This window comes from Chiloscyllium plagiosum, chromosome 25 (assembly GCF_004010195.1).
Source record: "Chiloscyllium plagiosum isolate BGI_BamShark_2017 chromosome 25, ASM401019v2, whole genome shotgun sequence".
In the NCBI taxonomy this organism is placed as follows: Eukaryota; Metazoa; Chordata; class Chondrichthyes; order Orectolobiformes; family Hemiscylliidae; genus Chiloscyllium; species Chiloscyllium plagiosum.
In genome coordinates this window covers 43,242,640-43,257,075 of record NC_057734.1, presented here as the reverse complement: position 1 = coordinate 43,257,075, position 14,436 = coordinate 43,242,640, and the positions used below count along the sequence as shown (strand labels likewise).

Here is a 14,436-nt window from a genome sequence, read left to right as displayed (position 1 = left end):
TCCATTCCACTAACCTCCAGATACAATGCATCATCCTCTGCCATTTCCACCACCTACAAACAGACCCATTATCCCATGGATATATTTCCCTCCATACTCCTACCTGCATTGTGAAGAGACCATTCCCTCCATGACTTTCTCGTCAGGTCCACGCCCCTGACCAACCCACCTTCCACTCCCAGCACCTTCCCCTGCCACCGCCAGAGGTGCAAAACCTGCGCCCACAGCTCCCCCCTCACCTTCATCCAAGGCCCCAAAGGATCCTTCTGCATCTGTACTTCCACACACGTCATCTACTTTGTCTGTTGCTCTCAGTGTGCTCTCTTCTACATTGGGGAGACAGGATGCCAACTTGCGGAACGTTTCAGAGAACATCTCTGGGCACATGCACTAAACAACCCTACCCCCCCCCCCATCTGCCCGAACACTTTAACACCCCTCCCACTCCGATAAGGACATGCAAGTGTTGGGCCTCCTCTACCACTAAACTCTAGCCACCCGACACCTGGAAGAAGAACACCTCAGCTTCCTCCTTGGGACCTTCCAACCACACTGGATTAATGTGGATTTCACCAGTTTCCTCATTTCCCCTCCACCCACCTTATTCCAGATCCAACCTTCCAACTCAGCACTACCCTCTTGAACTGTACTATCTGTCCATCTTCCTTCCCACCTATCTGCTCCATCCTCCACTCTGACCTATCACCATCACCCCACACCTTCATCTACCAATCGCATTCCCAGCTACCTTTCCCCTAGTTCCACCCCCCTCCCATTTATCTTTCAGCCCCTTTGGGTCCGCCCCATATACATGATGAAGAGATTATGCTCGAAACATTGACTCTCCTCTCCTCGGTTGCTACCTGACCAGCTGTCTTCTCCAGCACTAAACTCTTCGAGAGTTATGAAGGAGACAGGCAGGAAAGGGAGTCCAGGGTACTGTCAGATCAGCCATGGTTTTATTGAATGACATAGTGGGTTCGATGAACAGAATTGCTTAGTTGTGGAGGATTTCACTGGTATTTCAGCAAAGATTTTGTGCTTAAATTCCAGGAGTGGATCTCATGCCCACTGACTCGGAAATGATCCTCACTAACCACTACGTGATGGTTGAAAAATGTGCTGCAGACTGCATTGCCTCTTTGTCTACACTATGCCAACTGTTCACAATGTCTTGACTCCTCTGACATGGGTATCTGCTCTGTAATTCCCAAATCACTGTCATTCTGGTCTACTGTCTGCTGATCTGCTCTAGTTTCTTGACCTTACGGATCCAAACACTGGTCAATGTTGGTCCCTTATCTTCAGTTCTGCTCCTATACCTTAAGATCTGGTCATTGTAATCTCCAGAGTTGCTGCTCTCAGTGACCATCAAAAGCTGGTTGGTCTTGCCTCCATTGACCCCCAAAACCTGGTCAGTCTTTCACCCTCCACTGACCTTTACTCTCAGTGACCCTCAAATCCTAGCAAGTTTTGCCCCCAGCTCTATTTCCCTCAGTGACCTCCACTGATCAGTGATGCTACCTGACCTTTTGCCCTCAGTGATCCTTATGTCCTGGTCAATCTTGTCGCCTGACTTATTGTCCTCAATGATCCCAAGCCATGGTCAATCTTTCCCCCAACCTATTGCAATGTGACCCCAAGCCCTGGTCAATCTCCCCCCCAACCTATTGAGCTATGACCCCAAGTTCTGGTCGGTCTTGACCCCTGACCTGTTACCCTTTGATTCCCAAGCCCTGGTTGGTCTTGACCCCTGACCTATTGCCCTCTGTTCCTCAAGCCCTGGTCAGTCTTGACCCCTGACCTGTTACCCTTTGATTCCCAAGCCCTGGTCAGTCTTGACCCCTGACCTGTTGCCCTCTGATCCCCAAGCCCTGGTCGGTCTTGACCCCTGACCTGTTACCCTTTGATTCCCAAGCCCTGGTCAATCTTGACCCCTGACCTGTTAGCCTTTGATTCCCAAACCCTGGTCAGTCTTGACCCCTGACCTGTTGCCCTCTGATCCCCAAGCCCTGGTCGGTCTTGACCCCTGACCTGTTACCCTTTGATTCCCAAGCCCTGGTCAGTCTTGACCCCTGACCTGTTAGCCTTTGATTCCCAAGCCCTGGTCAGTCTTGACCCCTGACCTGTTGCCCTCTGATCCCAAGCCCTGGTCAGTCTTGCTCACTGACCTGTCATGATTTGCTGCCCCCCAGCGGCGGCCGGCGGTGCCGCTGTCCCAGGGGCGGGGCTCCGAGCAGCCCCTGGACTCAGTGGGCCGGGCCGGGCGTGGGGCGAGGGTCTGCTCATCGGCCGGACGCTGCTGCTCGCTGCCGTTACCGTGCTGCCGGCTGGTGGTTGTGGAGCCGGTGACCAGTCCTGGAGGATCCGCCAGTCGCTCACGGCATTTTAACGGTATCGCCGGCTGTTGGCGTCCGGTCCCGGTACGAAGAGCACTGCGGTGACAGGAGGCGCGCACGGCCGCGTAACCCAGGGGAACGTGCGCGCTCCGAGCAGCCGGGACCGCGCGACCTATTGACATGGAGCGCGCACGGGCGCGCAGCACCTGGTTCTCTCAGCCTCCAGCATCAGTCTGCATCCACGCAGCGTAATTCATGCAGGAAAGCGTCCCAAGAGCCTCCCATGTTTTATTTCTGGAAAGGACGCAATTCACATGTTCCTGAGCCATCGCCACCATCTCTATCAACCAATAGTACAAGTAAAAGCAGGTGCAATAGGAACACTCCCCTGCAAGTTGCATGGCATTCCTTCCTTTGACATGTAGATACTGTTTGAATGTGGTGGAACACATCCCTGGGGCAGGAGAAAGTGAGGACTGCAGTTGCTGTAGATCAGAGAGGAGAGTGTGGCACTGGAAAAGCACAGCTGGTCAGGCAGCATACGAGGAGCAGGAGAGTCGACGTTCTGGGCATAAGCCCTTCATCAGGAATACAATGAAGTGCTTATGCCCGAATCGTCGATTCCCTTCCTCCTAGGATGCTGCCTTACCTGCTGTGCTTTTCCAGCACCACACTGTGGACACCTTGGGGCAAGTGAACCTTGGCCTCCTGGCTCAAGTGTACAGATGTTGCCACTACACCACAAGAGGCCTAGCCTTTTCATATATAGTTGTCATTTCTTCACAGACACCTTCATCACTAGTGATTCAAGAGGGTCTCACCATGAACTTCTCATGGGTGACTGGGAAGGGGCAATACATTTTAGCTTTGGCCATATCATTAAACATGAAATGTGATGAGAAAAATTCTGGAAAATAATGTAATTTATAGAATTTGTGCATTTAAATAAAGCTATAAACAATCAAATTTGGTTGGAGACAAAAAAACTACAGATGCCGGAATTCAAGGAAGACAAGCAGGAGGCTGGAAGAACACAGCAAGCCATTCCATTCCTCTGATTGACTCTTCCTTCCGGCTACCAACCAAATCTATTCCTCCCATCGACCAATCAGGTTGTATCGTGTTTCTGTGTTCACCTATTCCTATCTACCTCACCAGCTGCCCCTTCGTCTGCAGCTCCCTCTACCCCCACCCCCAGTCTTGAAGAAGGGTTACACCCGAAACATTGACTTCTCCACCTTGCTGTGTTCTTCTAGCCTCCTGCTTGTCTACATAAGCAATCAAATAGCATTGAAGCATTTCAATTGGTCCAAAATTAATAGTAATAGAAGATTTGACCAAGATAATAATTACATGACAGTGCAGCATTTTAGTGGCCCTATTATCGAAAGGACATTAAAACCTCAAAGCTCAAACAGAGTGTAATGGGGATGATAAACTATAATTATTCATATAACTATTTGGTTTGAAGGAGAGAACTGAGAAACAAGAGTTATTTTCATGCATAGTGGTGATCTAATAGGATATTTTAAAATTATGAAGGGCTTAAAGATTTTTGTCCTTTCTCTGGTTTCAGAGCCAATGAAATTAATTTAATTGGTGGTATGGTGGGACAATGATCAGCACTGCTACCTCAAGGTACCAGAAACCAGGTTTGATTCCAGCCTTGAGCAACTGTGTGGAGTTTGCATATTTTCCCCATGTCTGTGTGGATTTCTGCTCTGTGCTCCAGTTTCTTCCCACAGTCCAAAGGTGGATTGACTATGCTAAATTGCCCCCTAGTGTCCAGTTAGGTGGTTTGGGCATAGTAAAACCCCAACGCAGGGTTACAAGGATGGGTTGGGGGTGGGTTTGGATGTGACGCCATTTGGAGGGAGAGTGCAGACTGAATGGGCTGAATTACCTCTTTCTGCATTGTCAGGATCTATGATTCTAAAATTTCCACGGTGGCAATTGTCATTAACTGTGATATGATTTTGTTTTAAAAATGTTGGAAGCATGGAACATATTGTCAGAAAGGGAAATTTAGATAAAGATCATTTAAAGCAAACAGATAAATATTTGAAGGAAAGAAAGGATGGAAGAATGTCGAATAAATTTTTGGATGCAATACAGGTAGTTCTCCTATAATGCATGAATACAGAAGAACCTCGATTATCCGGACGAGATGGGTGGGCACTATTTCGGTTGGATAATTGATTATTTGGTTAATTGATTCAATGCCTCTCCTCTGGGTTCCAGAGTTTTCTGAAGTTTCTTTTTTTTCTTACTCTGCCTGCCTTGCTCCCTCTCTGTGTCTCAGGGTTTATTTCTGAGCAGACACGCGCTTGTGTGTAAGGGACCTGCAGCCTCCCCCACACCCTAATCAGTTCAATGGGATTGACACAGCAAACACTTACTAAGTCTGCTCCTCAATCAGATTAGTCATCAGCACACTGCGAGTGAGCCCCACCCATCCACCCCTTTCTTTGGGTCGATGTCATTTCCTGTGGTGATGTCATTTCTTGTTCTTTTTCTCAGGGGGTGGTAGATAAGTTGTAACTCGATGTGTTTGTTGATAGAGTTCCAGTTGGAATGCCATGCTTCTATGAATTCTCATGCATGTCTCTGTTCGGCTTGTCCTGGGATTGATATGTTGTCCTAGTCAAAGTGGTATCCTTCCTTATCTGTATGTAAGGATACTAGCGAGAGAGGGTCATGTCGTTTTGTGGCTCGTTGGTGTTCATGTATCCTGGTGGCTAGTTTTATGCCTGTTTGTCCAATGTAGTGTTTGTTACAGTTCTTGCATGGTATTTTGTAAATGACCTTAGTTTTACTTGTCGTCTGTGTAGGATCTTTCAAGTTCATTAACTGCTGTTTTAGTTGTTAGTGGGTTTGTGGGGTGCCATGATGCCAAGGGGTCTGAGTAGTCTGGCAGTCATTTCAGAGATGTCTTTGACGTCGGGGAGAGTGGCTAGGGTTTCTGGACGCATTTTGTCTGCTTCTTTGTTGCTGAGAAATTGGCGGACTGTGTTCATTGGGTACCCATTCTTTTTAAATACACGGTATAGGTAATTTTCCTCTGCTCTGCATAATTCGTTTGTGCTGTAGTGTGTGTTGGCTTGTTGAAATAATGTTCTGATGCAGCTTCGTTTGTGGATATTGTGATGATTGCTTCTGTAGTTCAGTATTTGGTCCGTATGTGATGTTTTCCTGCAAACGCTGGTTTGAAGTTCCCCATTGGCTGTTTGCTCTACTGTGACATCTAGGAATGGCAGTTTGTTGTTGTTTTCCTCCTCTTTAGTGAATTTTATACCAGCAAGGGTATTATTGATGGCCTTCTAAGGTTTCTTCTAATTTGTTTCATTTAGTGATGACAAAGATGTCATGCAAGTAGCAGACCCAAAGTTTGGGTTGGATGGTTGGCAGAGCTGTTTGTTCGAGTTTCTGCATTACTACCTCTGCTAAGAACCCTGATATCGGAGATTCCATGGGTATTCCGTTGGTTTGTCTGTAGGTTTTGTTGTTGAAGCTGAAGAGTGTGGTCCACTAGCTTGACGATACTGTCCTTGCTGAAGAAGTGGTGTTTGATGTACGTGTCTTTGGGTCTTCTAATAGTGTAGTCAGCGTTTCCTTGGCCAGGTTAATGTCAATTGATGTAAACAGGTCTGTTATAACAAAGGAGACCATTATTTCATCCTCTTCTATCTTAATGTCTTTGGTCTTCTGGAATTCTTGGATGGAGTGATGGGAGTCTTCTACGAAGTGTTTTAGTGTTTTGTGTAGCTTCTTGGCCAATCTGTAGGTGGTGAACCAGGTAGCGAGACTATGGGTCTGAGGGGGGCTCCTGGTTTATGAATTTTGAGTAATCCGTAGAAGCATGGGGTGTTGGATCCATCTGTTTCATTTTTTGGGAGCTAGTTTTATTTTATTCTCCAGATTTCTAAAGCTTTTTTTATTAGGGCTGTGATTCGGTTCTCTAGTTGGTAAGTGTTGGTATCTGTAAGTAGTGCGTTCGCTTTTTCAATGTAGTCTCTTCGATTTAGAATGACTGTCATTGCAATTTAATCATTGTAAACAAAAGACGTAAATAGTGTTGGAATGTAATGTTTCTCTCAGGATGTTGAGATCTTCTTCGGATAATCCGAAATTCAGATAATTGATATTCGGACAATCGAGGTTCCTCTGAATTTATTAAACGAGATTTGGTTGTAGTGAGATTGTGAATTGCAGACTTTTTTTAAATAAAGCAAACTCCCCTTCACTGTATGTGATTTCCATCCCCAGCACTAGCTGAACAGCAAAACCTAGCCTCAGGATCCTCTGTCTGCAAAATGCAAATTCAATGTATTCAGCTAGAACAGAAATACCTTGGAAGTTAGTTTGACACTGGGAATTGTAGTCTACATTTAGAAGAAACTTTATTACAAACTGGGGGAAAATCTTGAGGAGAACAGTGGCATCACATGGTCCATCAACACATGATTTCTGCTGAAGAGCTTCGTGAAAAGTACAGTGCTGTAATCAGCGATTTTAGTTTTATTGTTAAATTTACTCATTTCGTTAAAATATGATTTAAAGATTTACTTAGCCTAACACAAACGATAGCACAGTCTAACTACTATTTTTACTGATATTTTTGGTGGTTCGTCCATAACCCAGTTTTTCTCATAGGCCCCATTATTTATATTGCGCAATTTTCTATAACACTGTCTCACGTAGGAACGCAACTACTGCATTATAGGAGAGCTACCTGTATTGAAAGACCTGTACAGATACGATGGTTGAATAATATCCATTTATACTGAAAACCTCAAAGATGCTAAGTCCTGGAATGCTGTCCAAAACCTGAGCTCAAAGGATGTGTGCCACTAAAAACAGGTCTGATAGCAAAGCAAATGTTATAGAACTATTAAGTGATTAACAAAGCTATATTTAACATTTATATCTAGAAAGCAAGTTTTCTTAAGTATTTATCCATAGACTAATGTTAAGTAGCAAGCAAGGACTAATGCTTTTCATTGCAAAAGCATGAACATATTAAGACTAGCTAGATTCCTTGCGACTCACTTGACTCCTAATAGACCAAATCATAAAACAAGACAGAAACAAGATATTAACCTACAAAATATTCTGTGTTGATACAGCTTGTTTTTACATTTCTTGAGTTATGGTATTTACTTCTCAAAATCTGTGGAATTCATTACATCAGAATGTGGTGGATGCTGGGCTATCTATCGAGAGATAGATAGATTTTATTTGGTAATGGGTTTGGAGGGTTAAGGAGAATAATGAGCAGGAAAGTAGAGGTGAGGTCAGCCATGGCTGTACTAAATGATGGAGCAGATTGAAGAGGATGAATTACCTTCTCCTGCTCCTGGATCTTATATTTAACTAGGCTAGTAGCTGCAACAAAATAAATAGGATGTAGATCAGCCTCCTCTGATAGCTGTTAAAAAGTGTTCCAATGATTTTGAATTCAGACCAAACCCCCCCATTTAGCATAGTAAGTTCCTCAGTCACATCAATACAAGTTGCTTCAGTCTCCGATATCAAAGAATAAATAATGTAAAATTCCAGGAGGTACAACAAATTCAGCGAGCCAAGCTTCATGTTGAATGCTAATCATTGCAGTGGAATGTATGAAAGAAATCTAATTCCATCAGTTTATTTAACAAATGTAGTCATCATTAGTTTTCAATATGCTCAAAATTCCATTAGTCTTTTCTAATTTCAATCAAATGAAATCATTTCTGTTCTGTGAGGCATAGCCTGCTTGAATGCCAAGTTCCCCTTAAATTATATTTCCCTTTGTAAATCATACATCTTTTTATATTTTACATTTCAAATTTCAAACACTATATACAATCAGACATCAGGTCAATGGTGGGGCTAATAGATTTCAGCCAGGTAAATAGTTAAGAATCTACACCATTCCTGATGAGGGAAAAGAAAAAAAAATCAAATGCATGTTCCAGTACCGATCCAGAAAAATGGTTCAATTGTAATTATCATTTATAGAAGCCCCTTGAAATTAAAAAAAAAACAAACAAGCATTCTCAAAGCCTTTCAGGTCTAATTAAAAAAACAAAATCGCTTCTAACAAGGTGTTTTATGTACCTGGGCTGAAGACTGAACATAGTTTAACTATGATGTCTCCACAGTGAAGGGAACCATCAACCATGAGTAGAATTTTCTCTTCGATGCTGGACATAAGAGCTTGGTGGGGTGAAAGTGCAGATCACAAATACTTGCAATTTCTTGTCTATAAAAACTTAAGCAGAGTGTGCTCAATTTTTGTTTGCGCTGTGGTGTAGTGTTGAAGCTCACAAATAAAGGAAGGTCACGAAGGTGACATACGGGAGGTGGTTAGTTCACACAGAAGTGAATGATAGAGGAATAAGCTTCTTCAAAGATAGGATAAGTATCGAGGTAAAATATAATTCAATCATATTTTACATTATTTAAAAGGAATTTCATAAGTAACTTAACAAGGCCTTGAATATACTATTAACATGCATACTGAAGTAAATCTGTCATGCACTCAATAGACAATTATTAGGAACCATGCTGAAAATGTGTTGCTGGAAAAGCACAGCAGGTCAGGCAGCATCCAAGGAGCAGGAGAATTGACGCTTTGGGCATGAGCCCTCCTTCGGGAATGCTCCTGCTCCTCGGATGCTGCCTGACCTGTTGCGCTTTTCCAGCAACACATTTTCAGCTCTGATCTCCAGCATCTGCAGTCCTCACTTTCTCCTATTAGGGAACCATATCAATCTATCACCTCCAGAAAAGAAGAGCTGGCTTGAACACTTAACGGCACTACAGGCTTAATGGAGAAGAAAGGAAGTCCAAATGGAAAATGCAAAAACTCGATACTTCATGTAGGTTTCAAGTAAGACTGCATAGAGCGGAAGAATTCCGACAGGAGCATACAGGAATGTGAAAGATCATCGCAAAAACAAATTTGCTCTGGCAGTACAAACCAATGTTAGGATCCAGCATTTTCTGTCTCTATTTCATATTTTGGCTTTGTATTAATGTTGAGATCTTATTGATTATTTCATACTGCCCACTTCACCGACAGATCAAATCAACACAAAAAGCTTGTTACAATTATAGCATATAGAAAGCTACATGGAGAAAATAAAAAGTGAGTCTAAATTTGATACTATGTAAATTTAAGGAATTTAAGGAATTGTGAAGTTATTAAAATGAGTTGATAAGACCCATTCATTTCCAAAATACAAGAATACAAGTAGTTTATTTGGAGCATGTATCGCCTTTGGAAGATATATGCACACAAAATATGTTGTACATCATAAGCACTGTTTCAACTATACACCAACAGGTAACTGATTACTGTAAGTAGCTAGAGATCTGCTAATCTGTGGGTGTCATGATCAACCTTTGATTGGTAGCAGTGGATGTGCAGCAAGGTTGCGGTTATCAATTTAAACACAATGTATGCTTATGGTGAAACTTGTGAATTTGCATGCTAACAGAGTGATGTTTTATAGGAGGATATAGGAAATTAAGATTCAGCTTTAGTCATTCACTGTTCAGCCCTAAGAGCTTGGCAACTAATTGCACATGGGGCAGCACTGTGGCTCAGTGGTTAGCACTGCTGCTTCACAGCACAAAGGACCAGGAACACCAGCAATTGTCCAAATCTTTCAGAGAACTGGAAACAAGTTCAATTCCACCCTCAGGCAACTGTCTGTGTGAAGTCTGCACAATATCTCAATGGGCACATGGATTTTCCCCAGGTGCTCAGGTTTCCTCCCACAGTCCAATGATGTGCAGCTTAGGTGGATTGGCAATACTAAATTGCCCATAACGTCCAAGGATGTGCAGGCTAACTGGATTAGACATGGGAAACACAGGATTACAGGTATAGTGTTGGAGGGTGGGTCTGAGAGGCATGATCTTAAGAGGTTCAGTGTGGACTCAATTGGCTGAATGGCTTGTAGGGATTCTATAATGATTTTGGTGCTCACTGCCTATTGTTTTCCATTTAAAATTGAAGGTAAGTAGATATTCATACAAAGCAGCCTCCATTTAAGTAAGTGGCAGTGCAGGCTTTAAGAACTGAATGGGCCACTCCTACTACTATGAAATAGTCCACAATACTTGCCTTAATGTAATTTTCACACTTAAGGGGAAGAAGTACTAATGTCCGGGGTGAAGCAGAAAATATGTTCTCCACCTATCTGTCTAGTTTCATCTGGTGTACTTGCATAGGAATTTACTTACCTCAATATTGGCCAGCATTTTTCAGTTCAAACAGCACCTCTTAACTGATGTGTTTTTGTAGCAAAATATAAAATATGAAAGAAAAATCCTGAATTACCAGATCTCACATATAGTGAGAAAGATGACAGTCACAGAACCAAGTTTATTCCTGCAAACTTGCACCAAAATAAAAAATCCAAAGGGATCTCACCAGTCCAGTGGCAGTTGACTTCACTTGCTACCAAATAGTCAACAGATGAGGGAAACAAATCAAAAATCAGATCTGGACCCCATTTTAAACATGGCCTGCCCAACAATGCTGTCATCTTTATATCAAATGGTAAACACTCTTTAGACTACTGACTGGATGTCGTTTGTGAGCTGCTGCCACTTCCTGTGGTTTTCCCAGCACCACTGCCTTTGGGGACTCTGGTTGCACTAGGCTGCCGTGGCACCCGCTGGCTGGATCCTTCACGGCTGGTGCTTCGCTCCATCTGTGTCTGTGCTCCACTGATGGCAGTGTTGGATTTATTTCTCACTGAGGTAAAGTAGAGAGGAGGTAAGGGAGGGTGGGGGAAGAAAACAGCAGTCAGTTTCATAATCCAGGACATTCTAGAAAATAAATCATCACAAGCAACTAGAGGTGATATGTCCCTTTTTGCTGGTGCTCCTCTAAGAAAAGATGGGTCAGAGTACACTAACATACCCTGTTTGATAAGAAAATGGAGCTCTGGCTGCTCTGTAAATATGCTGTTTATTTGTTGAGAGGACAACAACCCACCGGTGGTTTTGATTCAATCCAACAGAAATGATGCCAAAAGGAAAGCAACATATTCAATTTTAAAAAGGGGTTTTACTGACACAGGTGAAATCCTGGCCTCCTAGCGTAATAATGATGGTGTCATGTGAGTTTTAAGATGATGCATGATGATTTAGTTAAACTTAAAGTAACTTTGAATTAGTAGTGTGGTGTATCTTTTAACCTCTGCATGATCTAAATGACATAATTGTAAAGTTGTGCAAATAACCAGTGCTACATTGTAAGGCAACTTCAAGATAGGATATCCTGCAGACCTCACTTCCTACAGTGGTGGACACAGGAGTTTGCTGGTTGCTATAGCTACACTGTTAAGATTAGGAGATTAGCATGTAAGGGATAGTGGAGTAAGCCTGCCCTCTGCGTAGAGCCTGGCTTTTCTTTTGCTGCCTGAGATAAAGTTGTCTGAGATGAGATTAGGCAAACAGATCATCTTTCCCAAAACTACTAATGAATTTGCAAAAGCAAAAACCTTAAATCCTGATGTAAATCATCCCTTCCGAATGCAGAAAATTACTTGTTTCCTGGTATAAACTGAAATTGTTCTCACCAAAAATGGGCATTAAGTAAATTAAGTCTGTAAACCAATAAAAGGTTAATTTAAGAACTTGAGAAATTACATGTGTAGAACACATTCTTTCATTTGGAAGCTGTATAGTGAAAACTGTTCATTAATTTGAAAGCACACATGGCTCAAATAGAAGCAGGACTAAAACTTGTGCTAGTACTTGTCTTACACAAGGAGAGTGGAGGCAGAAGATTCACAGATAGAATGAATCTTCTGCACAAAACAGTCAATGCTCTGTGGGGAAATTTAATGACTAGCTTAGAAACTATTTACACAATCAACAATGGTCAGTCAACATTGAAAATTTTACTGCTGAAAAGACTTTTGACATCATTGTGTTGTTTAAATGTACTTAATTCCTGAGTGTGACTATGATTTTTGTACACCTGTTCTTTTGAGGTCCTAATTTCATTCCCACCTGTCCACAAAGACTATTTATAATGGACATCTTTCCTCTTGGTCTCACAGGAACACCAGCAATTGTCCAAAGCGTTCAGAGAACTGGAAATAAAGTGAATTAGAAAAGCAGCTTTTAGCATAGCAAATAAAAAAAGGAAATGTGGAAGCCAACTACTGGCAGCCTACTTCTGCTTCCCCTGCCATTGCCCACAGCACTAAACTACAGCACAAAGCAAGCAGGTCTGCCACAGTGCCAGCAGCCAAAATAGGAAGTCAGATTATAGGAATTCATAAATCGACACGTAACAAGCGCATCTATTCCAACAACAGGCACCAGTGGAATCATATTAGAACTTCACTCAATAATGATTACTTGAGTGTTAATGGGACAGACTAGGTTTAGGAACAGACTGTGTAAATCACCTGGGCTGTTGCCTACACAGATCTGTAATTCAACAAGAATGCTTATTCATTATCAGCCTCACAAAGTTGTGGCTACATTATTGTTTTCAGGTTGAACAGTAAAACTCATTCCGTACAAAATTACACAATCTAGGTCTAGAGTCAAAGATATACAGCACGGAAACAGGCTCTTTGGCCCGGTTTGTCCATGCTGACCAGGTTTCCTAAACTGAATTAATTCCATTTGCCTGTTTTTGGCTCATATCCCTCTAAATCCTTCATAACAATGTACCTGTCCAAATGTTTTTTAAAATGTTGTAATGGTGGTAATAATTAACCGAACAGTCTTTGATTAGAATTTTTAATTCAAGTTTTCCATTTAGGTCTCACCAAAAATCTAGGCGCTTACCAAGTCAAAGTGATAATCAACATACAACTATCCAATTTATCACTGTTTGCTGCAGCAATAATACGGGTTAACACAAAGGCCTTTTGCACCAAAAAAGTATTGGACTTTATGATCAGATAAAGTTTCTTTAAATGTGCTTATTCCATGAGAAGTGTAACAACGTGCCTGAAGGAACTTTACAAGCACCTCTCTCTGTCTTAGCGAAACCTGCCAAACACAGAAACACATACAAAACCAGACCATTCCACCTGACCAGTAAATCTCAGTGTTTACCTTCCATATGAGCACAACAGTTCTAAAACACAGTTCTCATGCAGTCTTCTTAATTAAGCATTTGGACATCATTCAGATAGAAAAAAATTGGGATTCATTTCTTCTGAAATACCTCACAATGCTTGGGTTCAAGATAAAATATTAATGCAAACATTATTGCTCATCATCTTAAAACAGGGACATCTAAACACTTCGAGAGATCCCCAAACTTAGAGATGAAGTCCTCAATCAATTCATTTTGAATGATATCAGGAAACGTCTGGAAGCTCTAACATATGTTCCAAACTTGCTGTGCCCCTGAGCCAAGCCTTTCCAGTGCAGCTACAATACTGACATCTGCCCAACAAAGTGGAAAACTGACAACCAGGTTCTGTACACTAAAAACTTGGCAAATCCAACCTGGCCGATAACTGTCCCATCAGACTAGATTGTTATTAATGCGATGGAAAGTATCATCAACATTGCTAAAGTAATACTTGTTTACTGATAACCAACTTGCTGACATTCAGTTTATGTTCCATCAGGGCTTCTCAGCTCCTGACATCATTACAGCCTTCGTTCAAACATAGATCAAAGAGATGAATTCTAGACATAAGGTGAGAGCGACAATTCTCAAGATTGCTTTTAAGAGTGTATTATCAAGGAGTCCTAGAAAAACTGGAGTTAATGGGACTTAGGGGAAATTCTCTGCAGACTGGAGTCATACCCAGCACAATGGAAATGGTTGTGGCTGTTGGAGGTCAGTCATCTTAGCTCCAGGACACCCCTGCAGGGGTTCCTCAGGTTAGTGGCTTAGAGCCAACCATTTTCAGCCGCTTCATCAATGACCTTGTTATAAAGTTGAAGGCATGTACTGTACCTTTAAGAGAGAATAAAAGCTGGCAAGTACTTATCATGTAACTGACTTGCAGTCAGAGTGTGCTGGAGAATTGAAAGATGTAACATTTGGCTGTAACCTATATACCTCAGTTGCTTTCATGGCAGTTCAAATTTAACCAGTTTAAATTATTTCCCA

The 14,436-nt window shown here is 42.2% G+C and overlaps 2 protein-coding genes across 6 annotated transcripts in view; both read right to left on the bottom strand.

Moving 5' to 3' along the window:
• The window catches only part of LOC122562424, a 61,794-nt gene extending 59,273 nt beyond the window's left edge, over window positions 1–2,521 (bottom strand). Inside the window, exon 1 of the mRNA XM_043715281.1 lies at window positions 2,172–2,521. Within this exon, the coding sequence (XP_043571216.1) occupies window positions 2,172–2,521 (350 nt within the window). The remainder of the gene's footprint in view (window positions 1–2,171) is intronic.
• A 7,033-nt stretch (window positions 2,522–9,554) lies between these two features.
• Window positions 9,555–14,436, bottom strand: part of mzt2b (mitotic spindle organizing protein 2B) — a 31,304-nt gene continuing 26,422 nt past the window's right edge. For all 5 annotated transcript variants that reach the window (XM_043716011.1, XM_043716014.1, XM_043716012.1 and 2 more), the window contains one exon: window positions 9,555–11,091. In XM_043716011.1, coding sequence (XP_043571946.1) covers window positions 10,910–11,091 — 182 coding nt within the window. In that variant the 3' untranslated portion in view covers window positions 9,555–10,909. The remainder of the gene's footprint in view (window positions 11,092–14,436) is intronic.